We start from the raw sequence: 26,158 nt of genomic DNA, 5'->3' as shown, positions 1-26,158 counted from the left end.
GCTCATTGGATGATTAAGTAATAAGAAGGAGACAAACCAGAGAAAAGTGTAGATTAAAACATATCCTCCAGCTTAAAGCCACAATACCCAATAGTCAGACTTCTTGAGTTGCCAGAGAGAATCCTCAGATGATGTTTGTTTACAAATAATATATTAAATAAAAAACCCAAGCCAAAAAAAAATATATTCTTTCAAGTTTATGATTAAAAATATAACAAATTAACTATATATTTCATATGTAAATTTAAGGGTACATAGATATCTGTTAAATAGTTTGTAACTTAACTAATATAGATCATCAGCCAACTAATCAGTTTCTGTCTACACTGATCGTTCTCTAATCAAACTACTGGTTAATAAAAAGGAAATCAAAATAATATGGCTTATAAATATTGTACTTATTTAACTACAAGGGCAAGAGCATAAAAGCTGTGTTCTTTATAGGTTCAGCAAGCACTAAACTCCATTTCTGTGAGGTCCTAAGAAGATTGGTAGCCCACAGTTAAATAGCACATATTTCAATATCAGATCAAGAATAGAATTATCTATTTTCAGATGGATATTAGTTCTCTGACAAACATCACATTTTTCTTAAATGTATAGGTTTTAAAGCACGATCTATCTTGGGTTTGTCTCTACTAGACTGACTTAACAGTAACCATTTTGGTAAATAAACCTTAAAAATATGCATTTTTTGTATGTCAGTTATACTTCATTAAAGCTTTAAAACATTTAATGGTTTAGAGAAGCAGAAAAACAAACGTAATTTTGACCAATTTTCATTCTTTTGATGAATAAGTACTTATTGACGAGTATCCTTGAAATAAAATCACTTACTGTGTTTAGAATATGACATGTGTATAAAATATAACACATGTACAGACAAGTTCATAAAATAAAGAGCACATAAACAGGAATCCATGCTGCTGCTGCTAAGTCACTTCAGTCGCGTCCGACTCTGTGCGACCCCATAGATGGCAGCCCACCAGGCCCCACCGTCCCTGGGATTCTCCAGGCAAGAACACTGGAGTGGGTTGCCATTTCCTCCTCCAATGCATGAAAGTGAAAACTGAAAGTGAAGTCACCCAGTCGTGTCCAACTCTTAGCGACCCCATGGGCTGCAGCCTACCAGGCTCCTCCATCCATGGGATTCTCCAGGCAAGAGGACTGGAGTGGGTGCCATTGCCTTCTCCATGCTAGTGGGAATGTAATGGGATCTCATGATTGTGTTAATTTGTGTATCTCTAATGTGATTTGAGCACTTTTGAAATTTTTCTTGTCTATTTGGTATCTTTTTTTTTGAAGTAGCTACTCTCTTGCCCCCTTTTAAATGATGAATTATCTTTTTTATATTGATTTGTTGAAGTCACTTACATATTTTGGAAAGTACCTTTTGTTAGTTATATGTGTTGCAAATACCTTTGCCTAATCTGTGGCTTGCTTTTTCAGTCTTCTAATGGTGTTTCTAGATAACTGGAAAACCTTTATTTTAATATAATTCATTTTATAGATCTTTCCCTAGATGAACTGTATATTTTCACTGAAATATGGTAAGCAAACATATGCTGTATGGTTTTAATCCTTTTAAATTTGCTAAATTTGCTTTAGGGTCATCATATGATCCATATTTGTGAATGTTTTATTCAAGCTTGAAAAGAATATGTTTTCTTTATGAGTCTATTTCCCATCTACACCTATTATTTGTTAATTGTATTAGTCAAAACTGTTACATCCTTATTATTTCCTTGTTTATTTTATGAGCAGTTGTGTTTAATTTGACACTGTTATTTTAGGTATATCTACTTTTCCTTATACTTCTTTAATTTTTGCTTTATTTACTCTGAAGCTATGATGCTAGGCACATACATAGTATTCTTATGGGTGAAATCAGTCTTTTTTACTGTGGAGTATCTGATTGTTTTCTGCAAGAGGACTGGTTAAAATTACCTAGTTCCCTGTTTGGGGGACAAACTATAAGTGAACTCTGCTAGAAAGACACAGCCTTTTCTCTCCGGGAGTGTACTGTAAAGAGTAGGAAGCCTAATAGAAGGCATTTAGAATACAGTTTTGAAACATTGAGGGAAAACACGGGATGTGTGGTAGCCCACAGAAGGCCCCTTAACACAGATGTAGTTGACAGGAAGGATCGTAGAGAAGGTTGCCTCTGAGCTTGGTTTGGTCTTGTTTGGGGACTTGGTTAAGGTGGCTCAGCTCTTTAGCGTGGCAAGGAAACTGACAGGCAGGGGAAGGGAGTAGTTCTGAAGGCATAAATTTGTTTCCAATCATTTGCTATTTCAAAGCATTTTCCAATGTTCACAATTATAAATAGATAACACTGCAGAGGAGAACTTTGGGCCTTGACCTTTGCCTGTGTTCCATACTATTTCTTTAGGGCAAGTTCCTCAAAGGAGACTTACTGCAGCAAGGGGCCCGGACCTTTTTATGCACACAAGGGGACATCTAGTTCAAGGTCATAGGATGCTTTTAGAAATAAACTACAGTGAAGCCAAGTTTTGAGGGGTGATTAGGAACAGGACAGGATGAGGCAGGCATATAAAAGCCTGGGGAATCTCACGGACACATAGGAGGGTAGAGGGAGCAGAAAGTAAGTAGTTCAGTGTATGTTGGCTTAGTTACCAGGTATGGAGAGTCATGCTCAAAGGGTGGACTTTACGTGTAAACTAGGTTTGTAATTGATTCTACCAAAGAGCTAATAAAATCATATAAGGCCCTTTTCCCTTTTTCTTACCTTTGAAGTTCATGGAATCCATTTGTACCATATTCCTCAAATCATTATAATAACAGTTATCTTTTATATACCAGAACTTACTTTCCTTCCATCTCCCCAGGTGATTTTAGCATCTGGAACGTATTCTGTTTCCCCTCCATTGCCCACCATCATCCTAAATTGTGACAACTTCTCTTTACTTCTTTCCTGTTCCTCTGTGGCCACGTGTTCACTGATGGGACTTTTCAGCCTAAGCCCAGCTCCCCCGCTCTTTAGCTGTGTCATTTCTTAAATGCTCCTTAACCTCTCTTTGTTGCCATCTCCTCATGAGAACCTTAGCGATATCCATCACTGGGTTGTGAGAATTCAGTGAAATCATGTATGCAAAAACACCTGGCTTGTCTCTGCAGCATGGCAACAACAATTTCCCCTCCTTTGTGAGTATCTGCATCCATCAAGCCTGAAAATGCCTTTTGTTACAGTTTAGAGCATCTCTAAGCAGCTTTAGAGAGGAAAATCGGAGGATTGTATGATTCCTAGATCCTTCTCTTAACTATGGTTCCTCTCAATTAGGGACAAAGCCCAGGCTGGTGAGGGCGCTTCACCTTTCTTTTGCTGGATTTGAGCATTCAGTGAGGAGTTTGAACTTTAAGGCTTCTCATTGAACAGCTTCTACACATTCGAGAGACACTGTTTTCATGTTAACATAGCATGTCTTGCCTTCTCTTAGGTCATCCTTGCCTTCTTTCTGCTTGGTCCCTTGGTCTCCTTATTTCCCTTCCCCCGCATCACAGTGAAGAATCCAAACTCTGGCCATTTCAGATACCCAAAGATCACGGCAGGCTGACTAATTTTGCCCAGACTTTCTGTGAAGGCTCCGCATGTGCTGCTGTTTTGGGTTGCATAATTGATTTAATCTCTGATTTTAGAGGAACGTTGAACTCTTTTCGTGGGACTCTGCATACATTTCTCTAGGGCAAAAGCTGTCCTACTTTTTTTTTTTTTCTCTCTGGTATCTGTTTAGTGCTAGGCCATTTTCCCCCCAAGAATCTAAACTACCCTCCGTGAAATAAATGAAATCACAGTTGGAAAACAGCTTACTGGACAGACTTCAAACCGCCAGATAAGAGCTACACCGCACACATTTTCTGAACATTCTCCTCCTCCCCAGCATCCCTTCTTTCTGCTCTAGCACGTCTTTGTTTTGGCTAAGAGGATATATTAGCCACTCAGCTGAGTACCTAGGTGGAGCCACCAAGTACCATCTTATTGAGAAAACAGGCTGTGGGGTCTAATTCTTGCATGCCCATTGGCCTACTGTTTGACTCCAGGAAAATTTACTTATCTCTCTGAGTCTTACTTTGAACACTCGTTTGTAGACCGATGGCTATGAAGCCTGGACTATAGAGCTAGGTATGCAGCAAGCTCGCAACTCACACTGAGTTTTTGGCTACCCAGGTATACATGGGGTGCCAACTGGGGAACATGATTTTATGCCCCTGAAAGACCACTTAGCCAAAAGAACAACCAGGAAATTTTAAGTTTCCATTTACTTCTTATCATATTTGGCAGCCTCATTCTGGGTTATGTTTTCAGGCATTTCAAAGTGGAAAGACATGTTTGATAGCAGATGTGTTTTGTCTGCTTCTCTTATCCAGTTTGGAGATAATCTTCTCATTAGTTGCTTCTTTAAAAATCTAATAAGTGTACTAAGTTGTTTTAGTCATGTCTGACTCTTTGCGACCTTATGGACTGTAGCCTGCCAGGCTCCTCTGTCTATGGGATTTTCCAGGCAAGAATACCATTTCCTTCTCCAGAGGATCTTCCAGACCCAGGGATCAAACCCGCATTTCTTACTTGTGCACTGGCATTGGTAGGCAGGCTCTTTACCACTAGTGCTACCTGGGCTTTGTAATATTTCATATCCTCTAAGATATATTCCAGGACTTCCCTGGTGGCTCAGATGGTAAAGCGTCTGTCTACAATGCGGGAGACCCGGGTTCGATCTCTGGGTTGGGAAGATCCCCTGGAGAAGGAAATGGCAATCCACTCTAGTACTATTGCCTGCAAAATCCCATGGACAGAGGAGCCTGGTAGGCTACAGTCCACGGGGTCGCAAAGAGTCAGACACGACTGAGCGATATATTCCTGAAGATATATTCCTGAAGAAAATAATCTTTGATAGGTTCATACTCAGAAACACAGTTTCAGTAATTTCCCCAAACAATTCTATTTCTGTGAAAGTGACCAAACTCTGCAGTTTACATCAACAACTGCTCATTGAACATCACAGCCTGAAGATTGTGTCCTTATGCTGTTAAAAGAGTTTAGGCTTAGATAATAACCTATTATTTGTTTCATAAAACACAGCACAAACAGATCATTGTTCAAATTCAGACCATTACTTACTAGTTGGATAAATTTGGATGAATTCCTTAGCCCCTGTTCCTCGTTCTGTATGAGTATTTAACACTGAGATGAGAATCTTACTTCTCTGGTGTGTTGTGAAGATTAATTGTTAAAATACATGCAAAGCAATGTGGGGATCCAGCCATAGACAGTGTATGTCAGGTTTTGCTGGAATAATGCTGGGTAACAAAGAATCCCCAAGTTTCAGTGGCTCTCAACAACAAATATTGATGCCAGACTCGGTTTGACTTGGTTCCAGCTAAGGGGTTTTGTTTGGGTCTGCTGCATATGTTTCTTCATCCAGACCCTGGGGGCTATTTAAGGAATTCTCCTTGCATGGCAGGAAATGTTATTATAAAAGATCAGATGAAACTTGTCCAGCATTTTAAAGCATCAACTCAGAACTGGCATTACTGTCACTTCTACCCAAATTTCATTGGCCGAAACAAATCATGTGACCAGGCTCACTGTTAATAGGTCAGGAAAGTACACTCTGCCTTAAAAAGAGTAAATATTTGCTGAGCAGTAATCCAGTCTCCCTCAGACAAGTTTGCTGCATCTTATTTCTCCACCTTTTCTTATTTCATCTGTGCAACATTGGCTGTTTTCCACCTGCTCTATTTTATAGCATCTATTTTGCACCCTCAAAATTACATCACAACTTCCTTCTATCTCCTTAACTTCAAATAAATTTACATTATATATTTTTCTTTTTAAACAGGTACTTCAGAAAATCCCTTAGAAAAAGAAAAAAAGCTTCTAATTCTCCTTAGAGCTTCAGAGGGAGTCTTTTGTGACCGTTTCAGTGGAATTCATATTGATCCAGGAACAATTGGTAAGAGTATAATGCCATTCTTATTAAAAATGAAATATATGTATTTCTGATAGGGAAGTATCATTCATAGAACACCTGCCAAATTCCAGGCACTCTTCCAGAGAATTTATATTTATGATTTCATTTAATGGCTCTCTGGTAAGGAGTATCCATTCTAGAGATGTCAAAACTAAGACTCAGAAATGATAAACAATATGCTGAAACCCATGGAGTGTTATGCTGTTAGAACCTTAGATTTTTATCCAGACTGGTCAGACACCAAAGGCTGGACAGTCTGTGTAGTTATTCATAATATTTTTAACTGCTAGATCTAAAGATTATTAAGAAACATTTACTGTTGACAGTTTCTTATTTGAAACTGCCATAGTACCAAGTCCTATTTTAAAATTCATCTACAGAAGAACAAAGAAACTGGGACTGAGCTTGTGTAAGTATAACGTAAGGGCCACACAATAAAGTAGTTTTAAGGGAAAAGTATAGGAGACTTTTTATAGATTTCTGGTATTTTCTTATTTTCTCTGTATGGCAATTCCAATTTTATAAGATCTCAGTCACTCAGTAAAATGGAAATAATCATTGTAGGATAGTATGAAGTTTGATAACCTAGTTTCATAAAGTATAGCCCTTGCCATATAATACTTTGAGAGTGCTTTATTGCTTCCAAATGATTTTTCATAGGTGCTATTTATCTTTTTATGAACATGAGGTTAAGGAATATTTTACTTTTTTCCAAGTTGACAAACTAGATGGATCATAACAGGAACACAGACTTTTTTGGTCTGGTAACCAGTATGTTCCATGGAGTGCCACCAAAGACGTGAACTGGACTTGTGTTAGGAGTATATGAGGGTGTGCGGCTTGATTCCCAATGTCAGCTGTATTGCCAAAAAAGTGTTTTTTGAAAATTTCTCTGATGCTAAATTGAAAAAGGAATGAAATGTTTGTCACCGCATGAGTAAAATTTAAAATAATCTCTTCAAGTGTTATAATCTCCTTGAAACAACTAAGAAATTGTGTCGTTTTGCAGTAAACCTTTGGTGACTGGGAATGATCAGGAAATCTTTCTGGTAAATTAAAGGAAATAAAATGGTTTATGTTAAAATCTTTGTTGTTAGAAATTCTTCTAAATTACTCCATGTCCCTCTCCTATCTAGATTTCTTAGCTAATAGTGGAAAAGATTAATTTTTTGATAATGATGATATTATATTATTGTTATGAAAGACTGATTCCACGACATGTCCTGAAAGTGGGAATATTGTTTTCATTTCCACTAATCCTTATTTTAGTTTTATTATCTTCTGACTTTTTGCTGAATTAGAGTATGGTAAAATTGTGGGTGCTGACACAAATAGTTGATTAAGTTCTAATTAATTGAGCTTTTTTAGTTCACATTGGATGAAAGCCCAAAGCATACTATTTATGCCTGACTGGTGTTTACTTCCTTTATTTATGCATTTGCTGCTAAAAATTGTGAAATCTTTGGATTTCAGTACAAGGGGTACATTTATCCAGGGGTATGAAGGCAATCAATCCATTTGGGTGCAGGAGGAAAATACTAGAACCTTCTATTCAAACATGTATAAATATATTCATTTGTATTTATGGTTATTTACCTAATAACAAATAAATATACATGTTAAGGGTGCACAGTCATAATTTTGGTGCTGCTTGATTTCATGCTCAAAACATATTTAGATGACTAAAATATGGAGAATTTTGCCTCTTGTGATTTTAAATGGCAATAAAATGTGTAAGAGGAAAGACCTGAAGGAATAAAACTGGACTTCATCAAGCATGTCCCTGGTAAGACTTTAATTTATGAGTCTGAAATAAATTATATTTTGAAACAAAGGAGTTAGAGATCTATCCTTTGATATCTGTAATGCAAAAAAAAAAAAAAAAAAAATCTGAAGTCCAACCACTGAAAATAAAGCTCATAGCACCAAATCTTTTTCTTCAGGAAACAAAATTACCCTTTTCTTTGGAAAATCTACTGTATAACACAAAATATCAAAACCAGTTAGCTTCCAACAGAGTTGCAAATAGTTTGGAGACACTTAATGGTGGAAATATAACTAGTTAGCTTGTAGAGTGGTCTGTTTTCCAGCTCTTGGATTTCTAGGTGGGATGTAGCATTCATTTCTCTATAGCTTTAAAGAGAAAAATGTTTCATAGCCATGTGAGATATAGGTGACTTGCTGAAAATAAAGCACTTAAATGTTCTTTTTATACTAAGGTGGACATCTTAACATATAGTTTCTGTATCACGTATCTTGCACAATAAGCCCTCCAATGAATTTTACTTGTGTGGTCTTAATTTTCTTGGAAGGAGTTTCCTATCAAACTGTTGCTCCTTTTATTTTCAGGAGTGTTTGGGAAAGTTCAGCTTCATAGTGCTTATCCTAAGAAATCCTGGACACGTCTTGGGGCTGACATAGCTTCAGGCAATGAGAGGTAAGGAATGAGAGTAATTTAGGGGGATATATTTTTTGGTTTAACTTGCTTCAGCTGGAGGTTTTGTTACAATAGGAAATTAAATTTTAGATTAAGAATCATAATTCAAGGTTAGATAAGTGGGAAATATTAAAGGCTACAGGGATTTAAAATATTCTCTGTAACATAATAGAAGAACAAACCAAGCAAAAGGTGGGGGAGGATATAATTTATTTAAGGAGTAAATTTTATTTATTTATTTTTATTGTTTATTTTTTAACTTTCTGTTTTGTATTGAGGTACAGTTGATTAACAATGTTGCAACAGTTTTGGGTGAGGTTCTTAGCCATATATATGCATATATCCATTCTCCCCCAAACTCCGCTCCTGTCCAGGCTGCCACATAACATTTGCAGAGTTCTATGTGCTGTACAGTAGGTCCTTGTTGATCTATTTTAAATATAGCAGTGGGTACACGTTCATCCCAAACTCCCTGACTATCCCTTTCCCCCATCCTTGCCCCTGGCAACCGTAAGTTCGTTCTCGAAGTAAGGAGTAAATTTTAGATAATACATGTTTACTGCTGTCAGTAAATCTTTAAAAAATATGAATTCTATGAGATAATAGATAAAATATGAGGTGGAACTACAATATCTGAATTGAAATAATGAGACAAAATGAGTGAGATGAAGTATATAAAGAATGTTATGGAATTTAAATTCAATGATGGAATTTAATAATACCTTGATGGCAATAAAGAATGAAATCACCGCTGCCTCCAAGTGAGTGCGTTTGTGCATGCTAAGTCGCTTCAGTTGTATCTGACTCTTTGCGACTCTATGGACTTGTAGCCGGCCAGGCTCCTCTGTCCATGGGATTCTCCAGGCAAGAATACTGGAGTGGATTGCCAAACCCTTTTCCATGAAATGAGTAGGCAACATAAAAAAGAAACTGATGGAATCTACACAAATGAAAAGATAAGATAAAGAGATAAAAATAATAAAAGAGAAGGTATTAGAGAACAGAAAATAAAAGCACATTTTGGTAATAGCTCTTTTAAATAAGAGTCCAGAATAATGACACCACAAAGAATAATTAAAACTTAACTAAAAACACATAAAAGAGTTGGAATTAGTTCCATTTCATTTGAACAACATTGAGAATCATGACTGCTCCAAATCCTCACAGCACAAGAAAAAACAGTGAAAAAAGTAAGAGAAAAACAAAAGAAGACATAAAGCTTGATAACATTAGAATTCTCTACACCATTAAATGTCAGAAGATAGTAGTGCAAGAATCTACACATGTGTAGGGAAAATGATTCTAGGCAAAGGTTTGGCTTATAAACATAGACCCTGCTAAAATGCTGTTCGCATATGAAAGCAAAATATACCTTCCACTTTCCAAGAACTGAAAAAAATTAAAAACTGTGTTCTAATAAAGAGATTAAACTGAATCTAAAATTTAAGAGTGCAAATAAAATCCAGAAATTGTAAAAAGGTTAATAAGAATAGGCATAGTAAGGAAAGTTTTACACTAGATAACATAATATAGAAATGTAAATCTCTAAAAAACATGATAGGAAATTACCAGTAACAGAAATAGTAATGAAAGTACAGATATGAGTATAGATATAGTAAGGTAAGTTTTATATCAGATAGTGTAATATCTTATATATGAAATATATAAAGTAAATCTCTAAAAAAAGAAAGGAAATTACCAGAAACAGAAATAGTAATGAAAGTATAGATATGAGCATAGATACAGTAAGGAAAGTTTTATATCAGATAGCGTAATATCTTATATATGAAATATATAAAGTAAATCTCTAAAAAAAGAAAGGAAATTAATAGAAACAAAAATAATAATGAAAGTAATGAAGTTTGCTTACCTCTTTCAGTTTAAACCTTTAAATTAGATTAAAATTATAAAGAAAAAATGAAGAAATATGACTAGTAAAAATTTAATTAGTATATATAAAATATATATTTGTTTACCCCAATATAATTATAATTAAAAAGTTTAATAAATTTTAATAAATTATATACAACATAATCACAGTAAAATAAACAGAGATTAACACAAAATTTTAGCCAACTACCTTAATCTTTTGCAAGATGTAAGAAAAAAAATGATATATCTTCTCCTAAATAACTTTTGTATCGAAGAGATCAAACTTTTATAAATAGAATACTTGGAAAATAACAGTAATAAGAATAATTGAATAAGACATGGCCATACATGTCATCACATTAAATGCTTTTATTGTTGAATAAGAAAATATAAAAATAAATGAATCAGGTCGTTAGTATTAGAAACCAGAAACAAAATAACCACAAGCCTAATGAAATCAATACATACCTGATAAAGACAGAAATTGGTAATTTACAAAGTAGGAAATTAGTAGACTTGATTTTTTTTTTTTAGAAGTACTGGTAAATCTTTAATAACTAAGCACACAAAACAAAATATAATTCAGAAATGGAGATTTAAATATAGTAGATATTGAAGAGATTAAAATTGTAATCTAAAAATATGTATATCTATAGAGTATCATTCTGAAATTAAGAAAAAATAAGTTATATATAGAAACATAAATGATCATAATTGTCTAAAGAAGACTAAAAATTGAGAGAACCAACAACAGCAAAAATCATAATGTTATCAAATATTTATTTCCAAGAATACATTTTGCTCAAATAAATTTATGGCATGTTCTACTCATTCATTCAGTCATCAAATACTTATTGTGTTGTATAATCTATTCCATAGCATAGAAAAATATATGAAGATTGCCAATTTGTTTTAGCAAGCATGTATAAAATAATTTTTAAAACAGCTGCTAAAGATAACTCAAAAAGAGAAAACTGAGGCAACATCCAAGTTGTATCCTAAATAAAACAGCAACAAATGAAATCCAGTAATTTATTGGAAAATGAGTGATTAATTCAAGCGAAGCAGGATGGTTTGAAATGAATTAATTAATATAACTTACCTAAATAAAACAATATAAAGACTAAGAATTTGTTCAGTTTGGTACAAAACAGAAATGCATTTAGTAAAATTCAGCTGGCATTCTTGGAATAAATGATAAATTAAGACTATACCGATATGTTTCTTAATGGGGTGGTTTAGTCATTAGTTGAGAATCACTGCTTTAAGTAATAATACAAAATAAATAATTAAAAATCTCTCTTATACAAGCAACTTTCTTTTCTATTGAAAAACTGACATTAAAAATCGTTGTATATTACAGCTATCATTAAAAATAGTTATCAAATTTTTAGCCAATATATTGAATCAAGTAAATACTGTAACTAAAAAAATCAGCTGTAACTACCAAGAGGAATTCAAATTATCGTGGTTTTTTTGCTGATTATATACACTTTTGTTCTAGAAAAGTAGAGAATCATCTGAAAAAACAACAGGAGCATTCAGTAAAAGCACAAATCAATAAGCTTTTAATATGTGAGCAATAAAATTTTAAATTACAGTGTACAGTGTTATTTAAAATTTCAATTGAAAATATCTATAAATAAAGAAGTGAAATTACAGGAGCCATAAAAGCAGATCTATAAAACACCAGTCAAAGGCATAAAGGAGATTGGAATAAATGATGATGCATAACATAAATGGAAAAACTCAATGTTTTAAACATGTCAGTTTGATGCAAATTTAATCACAAACCAAATAAATGCATTTTGAATCTGACTCATTAAATCTATGTCTTTTGGTACAATAAATACTTGAAGATAGCCAAACATTATCAATTATTTAATACATACACACATATGTATATATATGTATATTGCTTTCCTGGTAGCTCATTTGGTAAAAAATCCTCCTGCAATGCAGGAGACCTTGCTTTGATTCCAGGAAGACCTGCTGGAGAAGGACTAGGCTACCCACTCTAGTATTCTTGAGCTTCCCTGGTGGCTCAGCTGGTAAAGAATCTACCTGCAATGTGGGAGACCTTGGTTTGATCCCTGGGTTGGGATCCCTTGGTGAAGGGATCTTTCATATATATATATATATGTATAAAGGTGTGTGTGTATATATATATGTATGTATGTATATATGTATGTATGTATATATATATGTATGTATATATATGTATATATATATATACACACACACACCTTTAATGTGAATAATTATTGTTATTGGCACCAGAACAGGAGAGACTACATAGCAATAGACCCAGGTATGTATCATTATTTAGAATTGGAATAAATTAGCATATATATATATGTATATATATATATATATATATTAGCATATATAAATTAGCTATATATATTAGCTATATATTATATATAATATATATTATATATAATTATAATATCAATTATATATTATATATAATTATAATATATATTATAATAAATAATAAATAATATATTATATATAAATTATCATATAAAATTAGCATATATTAGCATATATTAGAATATATCAGAATAAATTAGCATATATAATGTGAATATATGTATATATATGTATGTATGTATATATATATGTATGTGTATATATGTATATATATATATATATATATACACACACACACACCTTTAATGTGAATAATTATTGTTATTGGCACCAGAACAGGAGAGACTACATAGCAATAGACCCAGGTATGTATCATTATTTAGAATTGGAATAAATTAGCATTTCAATTTTAAGGGCTTCACATTTAGTTGAAAATTTGTGCTGGAATAATTGGTCAATGCTTTGGAAAAATATAAAATTAGATTCTCACTTTATCCTTTACTGTAAATTATCAGTTCAGTTCAGTTCAGTTGCTCAGTCATGTCCAACTCTTTGTGACCCCATGGACTGCAGCATGCCAGGCTTCCTTGTCCATCATCAAGTCCCAGAGCTTGCTCAAACTCATGTCCACCGAGGCAGTGATGCCATTCAACCATCTCATCCTCTGTCATCCCCTTCTCCTCCTAACTTCAATGTTTCCCACCATCAGGGTCTTTTCCAATGAGTCAGTTCTTAGCATCAGATGGCCAAAGTATTGAAGCTTCAGCTTCAGCATCATTCTGGACAGATTTCCTTTAGGATTGACTGGTTTGATCTCCTTGCAATCCAAAGGACACAGTTCAAAAACATCAGTTCTTTGGTGCTCAGCTTTCTTTGTAGTCCAACTCTCACATCCATACATGACTACTGGAAAAACCATAGATTTGACTATACAGAACTTTATTGGCAAAGTAATGTCTCTGCTTTTTAATACGCTGTCTAGGTTTGTCATAGCTTTCCTTCCAAGGAGCAAGTGTACTGTAAATTATAGAGGAATTTAAAATGACTAAATGTTATAAAGCAAAACCATAAAATTATCTGAAGAACATTTAAGTAAATATTATATAATTTTGAACTAGGAAACACTTGTGGGATCATAACAAGAATTACAACAAACATAACAGCAAGAAATAATAGATTTGAAAACATTAAAAAGACCAGTATTTTTACATGTCAGTTACAAAATAAAATGGCAATTGACAAAGGAGAAAATATTTGCAATATACAATAGTACATATGGAGGGTTAATATTTTTGTATGTAAAGCACTCTTAAGAATAAAAAGAAAACAATATGAATACCAGAAGATCAATTGCTAAACAGTTGAATGAATTGCATGAATCACAAAAGAAGACATGCATATGACTAACAAACATATGGAAAAATGTTCTGTACTAGAACTGAAATAAATATTAAGCAAACGAAAATTAAATACCGTTTTAAAATTTCACATTGGCAAAAGTGAAAAAGAATGAATTCCAGGTGACAAAAAGGAAGAGATACAAGCAGTGGGGATGGGGGAGAAAAATTACATATTAGCCTACTTTTGTAACTAAAAATAATATTTAAGTATGGATATATGTAAATAAAGAAATGTCTGAAAGACATATAGCACAGCAAGGAAACTGTTGATGAATTGATAGATAGCTGCTGCTTTGGTGTGTTTTTCTCTAAGTACAGAACATCTTAATAGAAAGTTGTTATTTTTGTAGTTATACTAACATTGTTATATATTTCAATACAATTTTTGTGAATTCTTACCATATGTCAGACATTGAACAGTGGCCTGAATATACAATTACCAGTGAAAATTGACATGATCTCTGCCCTCAGACATTAATCAAACAAATAAAGAGTAATGTAAAATTACATCTGTGATAGAGGCTATGAAGGAAGGTGGTATAGAATTCTGAAAACATGAGAACTTGAGGCAATGATTGAGGTTAGAGAAGGCTTCCCTGAAGAGTGATTTCAAAGGTGGGGACTGAAAGATGAGTGGGCATTCACTAAGCAAAGTGGGGCAGGGTGTGTGTGAAGAGTACTGTAGCCAGAGCAGACAGCGCTTAGTCATTCAATAAAGAGCTGATGAGCATTTACTATGTGCCAGGTGTGGCTATAACCACTGCACATTTAGAGGCAAATTTGAAGAAATGGCTGTCATCTGGGAGTCTACATCTTAGTGGAGGGAGATAGACAATAAACAAGCAAATAAAAAAATATGAAGGACATAGTTACATAGTTATAGATTATAAAATGTGCTGCTGCTGCTGCGAAGTCGCTTCAGTCATGTCCGACTCTGTGCGACCCCATAGACATAGACATATAGACCCCATAGAGCCTACCAGGCTCCCCTGTCCCTGGGATTCTCCAGGCAAGGACAGTGAAGTGGGTTGCCATTTCCTTCTCCAATGCATGAAAGTGAAAAGTGAAAGGGAAGTCTCTCAGTCGTGTCCGACTCTTAGTGACCCCATGGACTGCAGCCTACCAGGCTAGTAAGGAAATAAACTGGGTGGTATGATCCAAGATAGCTGGGGGATATGAGGTGTATCCTTTTACACTGAGTGGACAGGGAGGATCTTTCTAGAGAAGGGAAATGACAGAAGCCAAGTCACATGGTACCTTGTTTACATGTGAGAGATCAAAGGGAAAGTTACAGAGCGTTTTCTACAGAGGAATTGATGGAATCTGATTTAGGTTTTGAAATTGCTTAGACTTTCCTGGTGGCTCAGTGGTAAAGAATCTGCCTGCAATGCAGGAGACACGGGGTTCTATCCCTGGGTCAGGAAGATCCCCTGGAGAAGGAAATGGCAACCCACTCCAGTATTCTTGCCAGGATAATCCCATGGACAGAGGAGCCTGGTGGGCTACATTCCATAGGGTCGCAAAAGAGTCAGGCACTACTTAGCACTACTTAACTACTAAACAGCAACAACTGGTGCTATGAAATTGATGTATCATGAAGACAAGAACAGAAGCTGGGGTATCTGGAGGTCAGCTGAGGTAAAAAACATGGTGGCTGGGACTGGGGAGGAGGCAGCGGAGATGGAGAGAAGAAATGATGCTGTCTGATTGCTGATGAATTGAATATTGAGATGGGGGAGTCCTTCTGGTTTTTTGATTGATCAACCTGGTGGGTGGTGGAAGAATGCACTGAGATGGGGAGATTCGGAGAGGAACAGACTTGTCAGGACAGACGATGGCAGGGATGTGCTAAGTTGGAGACACCAAGTCGAGATGTGAAGAAGGCAGTTTAATACAGAACATAGGGCTCAGTGAGACCATGACAGTGAGGCATCCTGTTGATGAAGTAGATGGTGTCACTGATCTAGAAGCGTATCAACCAGGAGAGGAGAAAACTGGAGGCTGGACATGAGACTGAGGCCAGTCTAATTTTTAAGAAGTTGATAGAGGAGGAGTTAGTGCAGGTGATTGAGGCAAAGAGACCCAAGAGGTGAGTCTGTGCTGGGAAGAAGAATGGAGAACATGAGGGACCTGAATGCCAGGACGGTTGATGAGGAGAGAACAGACCAAGCCATGATGACAGGGCTTCAAGGGTTAGTTACAAGGCAGGGCTATATTCACTGATGTTATCAAGAATTTCAGTGTTTAGCCTCCTAATAGCATCGTGCAACTATTTTGGGCTTTGAAGGGGATTGTATGGGTGGGAGGTAGCACCAATACTCACATTTTTATGTCTAAAAAAATCATTCTAGGTACAACACAGACAACAGGAGGGGCCAAAAACAGATCTAGGGACGCTACTTAGGAGGTGCAAGTGAGAGGCAGTGTAACTTCTAGTGGAGAGAAGTGTGTAGATGTATAGACAGGAGACAAAATCTCTAGGATTGTTACCACAAGAGTGTGGGGTCCAGCTGCTCGCTGCTCAAAAGTCAATAAACAGGCCAAGCTGATGGAAAGCAAGGTTTCCTTTATTTCAGATGCTGGCAACAGGGTGTGGGGAGGGTGGTGGACATCTGTCTAAAGGTTGACTCTTCCTCCCTTACAAGCAGGGGGTGAAAGCTTTTATAGGCAGAGTGTATGTGTGTGAGGAGGGAGGAGGCGCTGCATGCAGAAACAGCATAGTCATCTCTACCGGTCATTTGCAAATTGGTCATCAGTGGTCTCACCAGTATCATCTTGGTTGTTTTAAGTTCAGTTCAGTTCATTTACTCAGTTGTGTACAACTCTTTGCGACCCCATGGACTGCAACATGCCAGGCCTCCTTGTCTATCACCAACTCCGAGAGCTTGCTCAAACTCATGTCTATTGAGTCAATGATGCCATCCAAACATCTCATCCTCTGTCATCCCCTTCTCCTCCTGCCTTCAATATTTCCCAGCATCAGGGTCTTTTCCAATGAGTCAGTTCTTTGCATCAAGTGGCTAAAGTATTGGAGTTTCAGCTTCAGCATCAGTCCTTTCAATGAATATTCAGGGTTGATTTCCTTTAAGATTGACTGGTTTGATATCCTTGCAGTCCAAGGGACTCTCAAGAGTCTTCTCCAACACCATAGTTCAAAAGCATCAATTCTTTGGTGCTCAGCTTTCTTCATAGTCCAACTCTCACATCCATACATGACTACTGGAAAAACCATAGCTTTGACTATATAGAATTTTGTTGGCAAAGTAATGTGTCTGCTTTTTAATATGCCGTCTAGGTTGGTCATAGCTTTTCTTTCAAGGAACAAGCGTCTTTTAATTTCATGGCTTCCATCACCATCTGCAGTGATTTTGGACTCAAGAAAATAAAGTCTGTCACTGTTTCCATTGTTTCCCTATCAATTTGCCATGAAGTGATGGGACCAGATGCCATGATCTTAGTTTTCTGAATGTTGAGTTTTAAGGTAACTTTTTCACTCTCCTCTTTCACTTTCATCAAGAGGCTCTTTAGTTCCTCCTCACTTTCTGCCATAAGGATGGTGCCATCTGCAGGTCTGAGGTTATTGATATTTCTCCTGGCAATCTTGATTCCAGCTTGTGCTCCATCCAGCCCGGCATTTCACATGATGTACTCCGCATATAAGTTAAATAAGCAGGGTGACAATATACAGCCTCGACATACTCCTTTCCCAGTTTGGAACCAGTCCGTTGTTCCATCTCCTGTTGGTTTTTTAGTTAAACTAAGTTCCATTTGTTCCCATTTCTTTGAGGCCAGTTCTCAGAATTGTGGCAGCTCATGTTCTGGGTAGTCTGGTCATCATGTAGTTAACTTCTTCCACCTAGTGTTTTAGTATCTATAAGACAGCACACAGGATATGGCTTAGAATATTATCTATAAGCCTTTGAGAAAGAATGAAAAGGTCCTTGACTATGATTAATGGTTATATTATTATTATTTAGTCTCCTTATTGTTTTTCTTTGTTTCCACATTTTTTACTTCTCTGATTGATCTTATTTGACTAGAGTTTTCCCAGACAAAAGGCAGGCAGAGGATATGGTGGGAGGGAGTGGGCAAGGACTGTAGGATCCTCTCCATCTCAGGATGAACTGGGCGTGAGGTGCTTTCCTGGTTCTGGTTTGTGTAAATGGGTGGCAGCACCATTCACTAGTGGAGGACTAAATTTGTTGGAAAAGACGAGTTCAGATTTGGTCATGTTGAGTTTGAAGTGCTTTTCTGATGCTCAGAAGAATTTGTCAGGGAGGCATTTCTAACAGGAATCAATAAGAATCTTTAATTGTTATCAGGTTAGCAAGTTGGAATTTGGCAGGAGCCATATGAATGGATTTTTCTTATAAGAATGTGTTAAAAACCTCATTCAGAATCAAGTTATAGGCTATTCTGAAAGAAACTCAATTTTATTAATTAAAACTATCAATAGTAATTAACTAGCTGCCACTTACTGAGTTCTTATCATCTAGGCTCATTCTGTGTCAGACATCTACCAAGCATCGTACATACATTATCTAACTTAAATTTCTCAGTGCTACAAGTTAGATGTTACTATCTGCACTTTATAGATATAAAAACTGAGGCTGGAGAAGGTAAGTAAAATTTCCAAAGTCAGAAAGCTATAGTTTCTGAGGTTGGATTTTTACCATAGCTTGTCTGATTCCACTTTTTGTGTTCTACATACTACAAATATTAAAAATACAATCATATTAAAAACAAAATTATTTAGTATCAGTCCTGAGGAGGCGTACTTTAATACATTTATATATAATGATATATGGTTATCATAGTGCATTCATTTTATGGATTTCTTTTTTTAACCTTTTATGTGAAATAATTTAAGATTCACAAGAAGTTGCAAAAATAATAGAATTCCCATGTACCCTTGATTCAGCTTTCCTTGATGATATCTTACATAACCACAGACTATACAATTCAACAAGTTGATATTAGTACAGTATTAACTGAACTACAGATCTCAATCAACCTGTTTCTTTAAACACTGATCTACAATCTTCCTTCTATTCAGATCAGATCAGATCAGATCAGTCACTCAGTCATGTCTGACTCTTTGCGAACCCATGAATCGCAGCACGCCAGGCCTCCCTGTTCATCACCAACTCCCAGAGTTCACTGAGACCCACGTCCATTGAGTCAGTGATGCCATGCAGCCATCTCATCCTCTGTCATCCCCTTCTCCTCTTGCCCCCAATCCCTCCTAGTATCAGAGTCTTTTCCAATGAGTCAACTCTTCACATGAGGTAGCCAAAGTACTGGAGTTTCAGCTTTAGCATCATTCCCTCCAAAGAAATCCCAGGGCTGATCTCCTTCAGAATGGACTGGTTGGATCTCCTTGCAGTCCAAGGGACTCTCAAGAGTCTTCTATTAAAAGCCAATTTAATATGTCTTTCTAATATTCCTTTTCTTTATAGTTTATTATAAGATATTGAATGTAGTTCTCTGTCCTATACAGTAAACCCTTGTTTATATTATATATGGTAGTCTGCATCTGTTAATCCCATATTGCCAGTTTATCCCACACCTCCATCCCCTTTGGTACCCATAACTTTATTTTTCACGTCTGTCTGTTTCTCTTTCATAAATAAGTTCATTTGTATTATTTTGGGTTACACATACAAATGATACCATAAATATTGTCTTTCCCTGTCTGACTGATTGCACTTAGTATGACAATTTCTGGGTCCATCCATGTTGCTGCAAATGGCACTATTTCATTCTTTTTTTTTAATAGCTGATTAATATTCCGTTGTGTATACATACCATGTCTTCTCTATCTTTTCATCTGTTCTTTGGCACTTGGGTTGTTTACTATTATAAATAGTGCTGCTATGAATGTTGGGGTGCGTGTATCTTTCCAAGTTAGAGCTTTTGTCTTTTCCGGATCTGTGGCGGGGGGGTGGGATTGCTGGATCATAGGGTAACTCTGTTTTTAGTTTTTAAGGGAACTGCTACGTTATTTGCCACAGTGGCCGCTCTGCGGGTACACTTTGTTTGGAGTATTCATTGTGTCTCCTTCTGCTACACTCTCACTTGGGCATTCCATGTGCCTTTCTATAACAGCTTCTGTACTGGCTTCCTAAATGTTTGACAAATCCGATTAGAGGGTCAGAAGTACCCTTGCATCTCTTCTTTACCTTTACACTTCCTACGGATCTTTAAAGATTCCATCACACCTCCCACAGGACATTCAGTCTCCCCTCCAGCACACACTGATTTTCTACCATTTGAATCAATATAACATGTGATTCTATGATTTATAATTTTAATAAAAATATGCTTCTTAGTGATTGATACTAAGCTGCTTCAGGTATGCATGTCCTGTTCCTCCAAGTAGTGTTCTACAGGAGAGGAAAATACTGTTTTTTTTTTTAAATCAATTTGGTGTATTATTTAGCATCCAGCACACAACAGAAATTAAAAAAGAGTTCTAAGAAGTGTGTGCTACACTGGACTGATGGATCTTTTCTGGAAACCAAACCTTATGGAGCCTGTTGACTCAATGGCATCTTGTCTAATAAATTAGAATATTGAATTTAAATTAGAAAATTACTATAATTATTTTTGTGCTCATTAATCAAACCTCATGATTATACTATAACAACTTAGTTCAAATATTAGAACATAGAGATGGTGGCCTTATTCATTTATTAGCAGGAGTTCAGGATCACATTGTAGTGTCCAAAAGACGATTGTTCCTTTTGGTCCAATGAGCTGGTGGGTCCTAATCTCAAACTGGCTATCGTCTCCATGCTTGGAGAAGACATATGAGTTAGGAAGGGAGGAGGGACATAGATTCCTACAATGAAAATGAGCTGGAACATTGAGGACAGCAGATTAAAATACTTTTAATTATGCAATTAACTAAAAGTGTATTTCAGGTAAAGTACTTTCTCTGAGTCTCAGTTTCTTTTTCTATAATAGGAAAACAATAATACTTGGTTAATAGAGTAGTTATAAGGATTAAGTGAATCAATGTGTATAAAGCACTTAGGCCAGTTTCTGGCACCAAGTCAGCCTCACGTCATGGTAGTTATTACACTAACCAGGATTCTTTCAATGGAAAGTAAAAGTAAAAACAACCCTTCTTAATCCATTTGGGAAATTGCATCGGGCCCTCCCTCCACCTCTCCTGTTTCTCTATTTCAGTCTCACTTGTTCCTACTGAAGAGATTTCCACATTCTGTAGGGTGCAACTGAACCCCGAAGCCATTGGCTTTTCCCAGCTTTACCATTAGAGAGAAAATTTCTCTTTCTCCTTAGTTGCAATTCAAAAGTCCAGGAGACTACAGTTGCTAGCACTGTATTGTATAACTTGCTAAGAGAGTAGAACTCGAGTGTTCTCACCAAACAATAGCAAAATAAGGGTGAATGTGTGAGGTGACTGACATATTAATTAGCTCAGTGGGGAAATCTTTTCATAATGTGTATATCATATCAAATAAGCATATTATATGCTTTAAATATCTTGAGTGAGTGAATGAAAGTTGCTCAGTCATACCTGACTCTTTGTGACCCCATGGACTATATAGTCCATGGAATTCTCCAGGCCACAGTATTGGAGTGGGTAGCCATTCCCTTCTCCAGGGGATCTTCCCAACCCAGGGATCAAACCCAAGTCTCCCTCATTGCAGGCAAATTCTTTACCAGCTGAGCCACAAGGGAAGCCCTACAACTTTATTTTTCGATTATACCTCATAAAGCTGGAAAAGGGAAAGCATTTTAACTAATGAAGGCAGGTTGGATCCCTTGCCCACCCTTTGGCAAAAGGTGTGCAGCTCTCACTAGGACCACTTAGTGTGGTGAATGAGGAGATCAGGTCTCAGAAGAGATGTGATGCATTTCCTGGAACAAAGGAAAAAATACATCAGGTAGACAAACAGTTGAGGGCTTTCCCGATGGAGACGTGGGCTCAGTCCCTGGATTGGGAAGATCAACTGGAGGAGGAAAATGGCAACCCACTCTAGTATTCTTGCCTAAAAAATCCCATGGACAGAAGACCCTGATGGGCTACAATCCAAAGGGCCTCAAAGAGTTGGACATGACTAAGCATGGCATGGGATGGCAGACAAACAGTTGACCCCAAAGACCATTCATATTATCACTGTCACCATCAATACCATTACAGGATTCAGTTTCTTTAAATACCTCACATAATTCATTGGAGTCTGAGGGTCCTTGGCCAACTTCAATGGCAATTGACAAAAGAAAGTTTAAACAGGAGTTAAAAAAAAAAAAAAAAGCCTCAGTATTACTAAAGATCAGAATTCTATGGCTACTCTAATTCCTCAGGGAAGAACATTTTGACATCCAACACTCTGAACCTATGGTCAAGTGCATCTGTCGTCATTAAGATCTCCCTAAAGTTTAATTAAATTCATTTAAGTTATAGGTATTTCTATATGAATGCTTTTTACATGGTGGGAAAAAGTTTTAAATTTGTAAGTATATTTGTTTCATTCTTTGTAATTATGTTCTTTTGACCAAAAGTATTGCATTTTTCTCTAAACTAGGTAAATTTTAATGCAAAAATAAAGGAAGCTGCTGATATTTTGTTTATACTTTTCAAAAGTTATCTTTCAGGAGACTTTTGCAGTGATTATTCAGTTTCCTCTCTCTTCTCATATGGTTTTCATTTAGAGCCAATTATGATGCAAACAACTCTTTTTATTTTTTGGTTTATTTATTATTTTTGGTGTGTTTTGCTCAGAAAAACGAGCAAGTCTCCCCTCTCCCCTGTAGCTATAAGATTCTTATTAGTATTAATCAGACACATGAAATCGAGCTGGGATTCAAATCCTTAAGGCTTAAGCTAGGATTTCTTGAAATGGTTGATGGGTCTTCCTTCAAGTAGGAAGAGGGAATCTTTGAATTGAAGGAATTTAAGGAATATTGATACTTGACTAGCAGAACTTTCTAGGCTCTTAATACTGGAACCAAAATTTTCCCTGAATTTACCACTATTGCTGTGTAGACAGAGAAGGAGCCATGCTCCCTTGCCGTTTGTATATTTTCTTAAGAGATACAGAATCTCAAGATTTCAGTAGTGTACAGGAGAGAGAACTGTTCGTAGATCTGAAAGGTTTTGGAAACCATCATGACAAAAGTTAAGTTCATTTATATTTTTATTGTAAAGTTTGAATAATAATTTCAGTAACTCCTTTTCTCTTTGCCTAGAGAATTGTGAGGAGCTCTGGGGTTTACATAGCTGGATAGTCCTATTTTCACTAAATATTAACTATCAAGTGGCGCTAGTGATAAAGAACCTGCCTGCCAGTGCAGGAGACAGAAGTGATGTGGGTTCCATCGCTGGGTCGGGAAGATCTCCTGGAGTAGGAAATGGCAACCCACTCAAGTATTCTCACCTGCAGAATTCCCATGGACAGAGGAGCTGGTGGGCTACAGTCCATAGGGTTGCAAAGAGTCAGACATGACTGAAGTGGCTTAGTACACACATAACAATGTCAAAGCTGAGTAGCCACAGAAGACAGTACAAAATCATTTACAAAGCAGTGGTATCTGTTTTGTCAAAATGATGAACAGAAATGGGACTGGGTGTTCAGTGGAGAAGATTCCCATGGGATGACTTCTTGAAGGCAAAGGAGCTTCAGTAAATTTTTAAGACTGAAAAGCTGAATACAGGAGATGATATTTTAATTGATAGGTGAGAAGCACATTATCTATTTCTCGGCAGAGTGAGCAGATTCATCAGGTTGGAGCAGAGGACTTATATAAGGGAGTTGAGGGATAAGGCTCTAATTATTTCTTAGTTTATATTATGGTTCATACTTTGCGTTGCTCTGTGGGCTTCAACAAATGTATAATGGCATGCATCCATCCTTAAAGTATCACACAGAAGAATTTACAGCCCTATAAATCTCCTGTGCTCCCTAGGGAATGAGTTTTAATTCTCATTTTTCACAAGGAACTTTCCTGAACATTGTCATGACCTATGTCTGAAAAGCTCTATTCAACAATATAATAAAAAATAAAAAGATTATCCCAGTAATACTGGCCATGAAGGAAAGGATTGATTTCAGTTATACTCCTAATGGCTTTGGTGTGACTTTATATCCATCACCTGATTTTCTTTTTAAGAAGTAAATTTTTTCTTCAATATACACTTGGTAAGTTAGAAAATTTAGATTTAAGTGAAAATGACTAATAAACTCACCTTCCATTGGCGAGGTGACATTTTTTACTGTACATCTTTCCTATTTTCTTTTTTCTGTGCATGCATTACTTTTATTAAAAATAAATGGGCATGTTATTTTATATCCTTTTTTTCAGACAATGAAAAAAATGAACACTGTAATTAAGTGTTCTGCTATAGTGTGCTTTTTAATGACTATATAATAATGCACTGTGGGCTTCTCAGGTGGCTCAGTAAAGAATCCACCTGCCAATTCAGGTGATGCAGGAAACTGGAGTTCGATCCCTGTGTTGGAAAGATCCCCTGGAGAAGGAAATGGCAACCCATTTCCAGTGTTCTTGCCACGATAATTCCACGGACAGAGGAGCCTGACCAGCTACAGTCCATGGGGTCGCAAAGAGTTGGACATGACTGATCACGCACACACACAATAATCTACTGTTTGAGTTACAGATCTCATAAATTTCGTGGTTTATGAGATTATATAAATTCATAATATAGTCATTATGAAATGTAGGAGTTTCGCTTTTTATTATACGTGAAGAGCTAAGAATCAAACAGATAGGATGATGTCATTTAATGGAAAGAACTTGAATTTGATCAGGAGACTTAGGCTTAACTCAACCTCTGACTTCATTTAGTTATCTAATCTTGAGTTTTGTTATTTATTCTTTCTGAATCTTGATTTCCTTGCCTTTAAAAGCTAAGGGTTGTTTTATTATTTTGTAACTGTGAGTTTTCTAGGATGTCATAGCAAATCAGCAAAGCATGTCTAAATTCTTTAATTAAAATTGTATAACTGATAGTAGTCTTTTCTCTGTCTTTTCCAGTCTCTCTTCTCTTTAACCTCAGGCACATCACATAGATTTAAATTAATTACAATCTTTGGTTAATAAAAAATTTACACCATTGGCCCACAAATGACCCCCTATAACTTTTTTTTTTTGGAAAGAGATGGGAATACCAGACCACCTGACCTACCTCTTGAGAAACTTATATGCAGGTTAGGAAGCAACAGTTAGAACTGGACATGGAACAACAGACTGGTTCCAAATAGGGAAAGGAGTACGTCAAGGCTGTATATTGTCACCCTGCTTATTTAACTTACATGCAGAGTGCATCATGAGGAATTCTGGGCTGGAAGAAGCACAAGCTGGAATCAAGATTGCTGGGAGAAATATCAATAACCTCAGATATGCAGATGACACCACCCTTATGGCAGAAAGTGAGGAGGAATTAAAGAGCCTCTTGATGAAAGTGAAAGAGGAGAGTGAAAAAGTTGGCTTAAAGCTCAACATTCAGAAAACGAAGATCATGGCATCTGGTCCCATCACTTCATGGCAAATAGATGGGGAAACAGTGGAAACAGTGTCAGACTTTATTTTTTTGGGCTCCAAAATCACTGCATTTGGTGATTGCAGCCATGAAATTAAAAGACGCTTACTCCTTGGAAGGAAAGTTATGACCAACCTAGATAGCACATTCAAAAGCAGAGATACTACTTTGCCAACAAAGGTCCATCTAGTCAAGGCTGTGGTTTTTCCAGTAGTCATGTATGGATGTGAGAGTTGGACTGTGAAGAAAGCTGAGCACTGAAGAATTGATGCTTTTGAACTGTGGTGTTGGAGAAAACTCTTGAGAGTCCCTTGCACTGCAAGGAGATCCAACCAGTCCATTCTGAAGGCGATCAGCCCTGGGTGTTCTTTGGAAGGACTGATGCTAAAGCTGAAACTCCAGTACTTTGGCCACCTCATGCGAAGAGTTGACTCACTGGAAAAGACTGATGCTGGGAGAGATTGGGGGCAGGAGGAGAAGGGGACGACAGAGGATGAGATGGCTGGATGGCACCACCAACTCGATGGACATGAGTTTGGGTGAACTCCAG

At 36.5% G+C, this 26,158-nt stretch overlaps 1 protein-coding gene across 1 annotated transcript in view; it reads left to right on the top strand.

The window, feature by feature from the left end:
- Positions 1-26,158, top strand: part of PKHD1 (PKHD1 ciliary IPT domain containing fibrocystin/polyductin) — a 441,675-nt gene that overhangs the window by 288,215 nt on the left and 127,302 nt on the right. The window contains 2 exon segments of the mRNA XM_002697311.6: positions 5,859-5,972; positions 8,340-8,427. Coding sequence (XP_002697357.3) covers positions 5,859-5,972; positions 8,340-8,427 — 202 coding nt within the window.

This window comes from Bos taurus, chromosome 23 (assembly GCF_002263795.3).
Source record: "Bos taurus isolate L1 Dominette 01449 registration number 42190680 breed Hereford chromosome 23, ARS-UCD2.0, whole genome shotgun sequence".
Taxonomy (NCBI): Eukaryota; Metazoa; Chordata; class Mammalia; order Artiodactyla; family Bovidae; genus Bos; species Bos taurus.
This window is presented reverse-complemented; position numbering and strand designations above follow the sequence as displayed.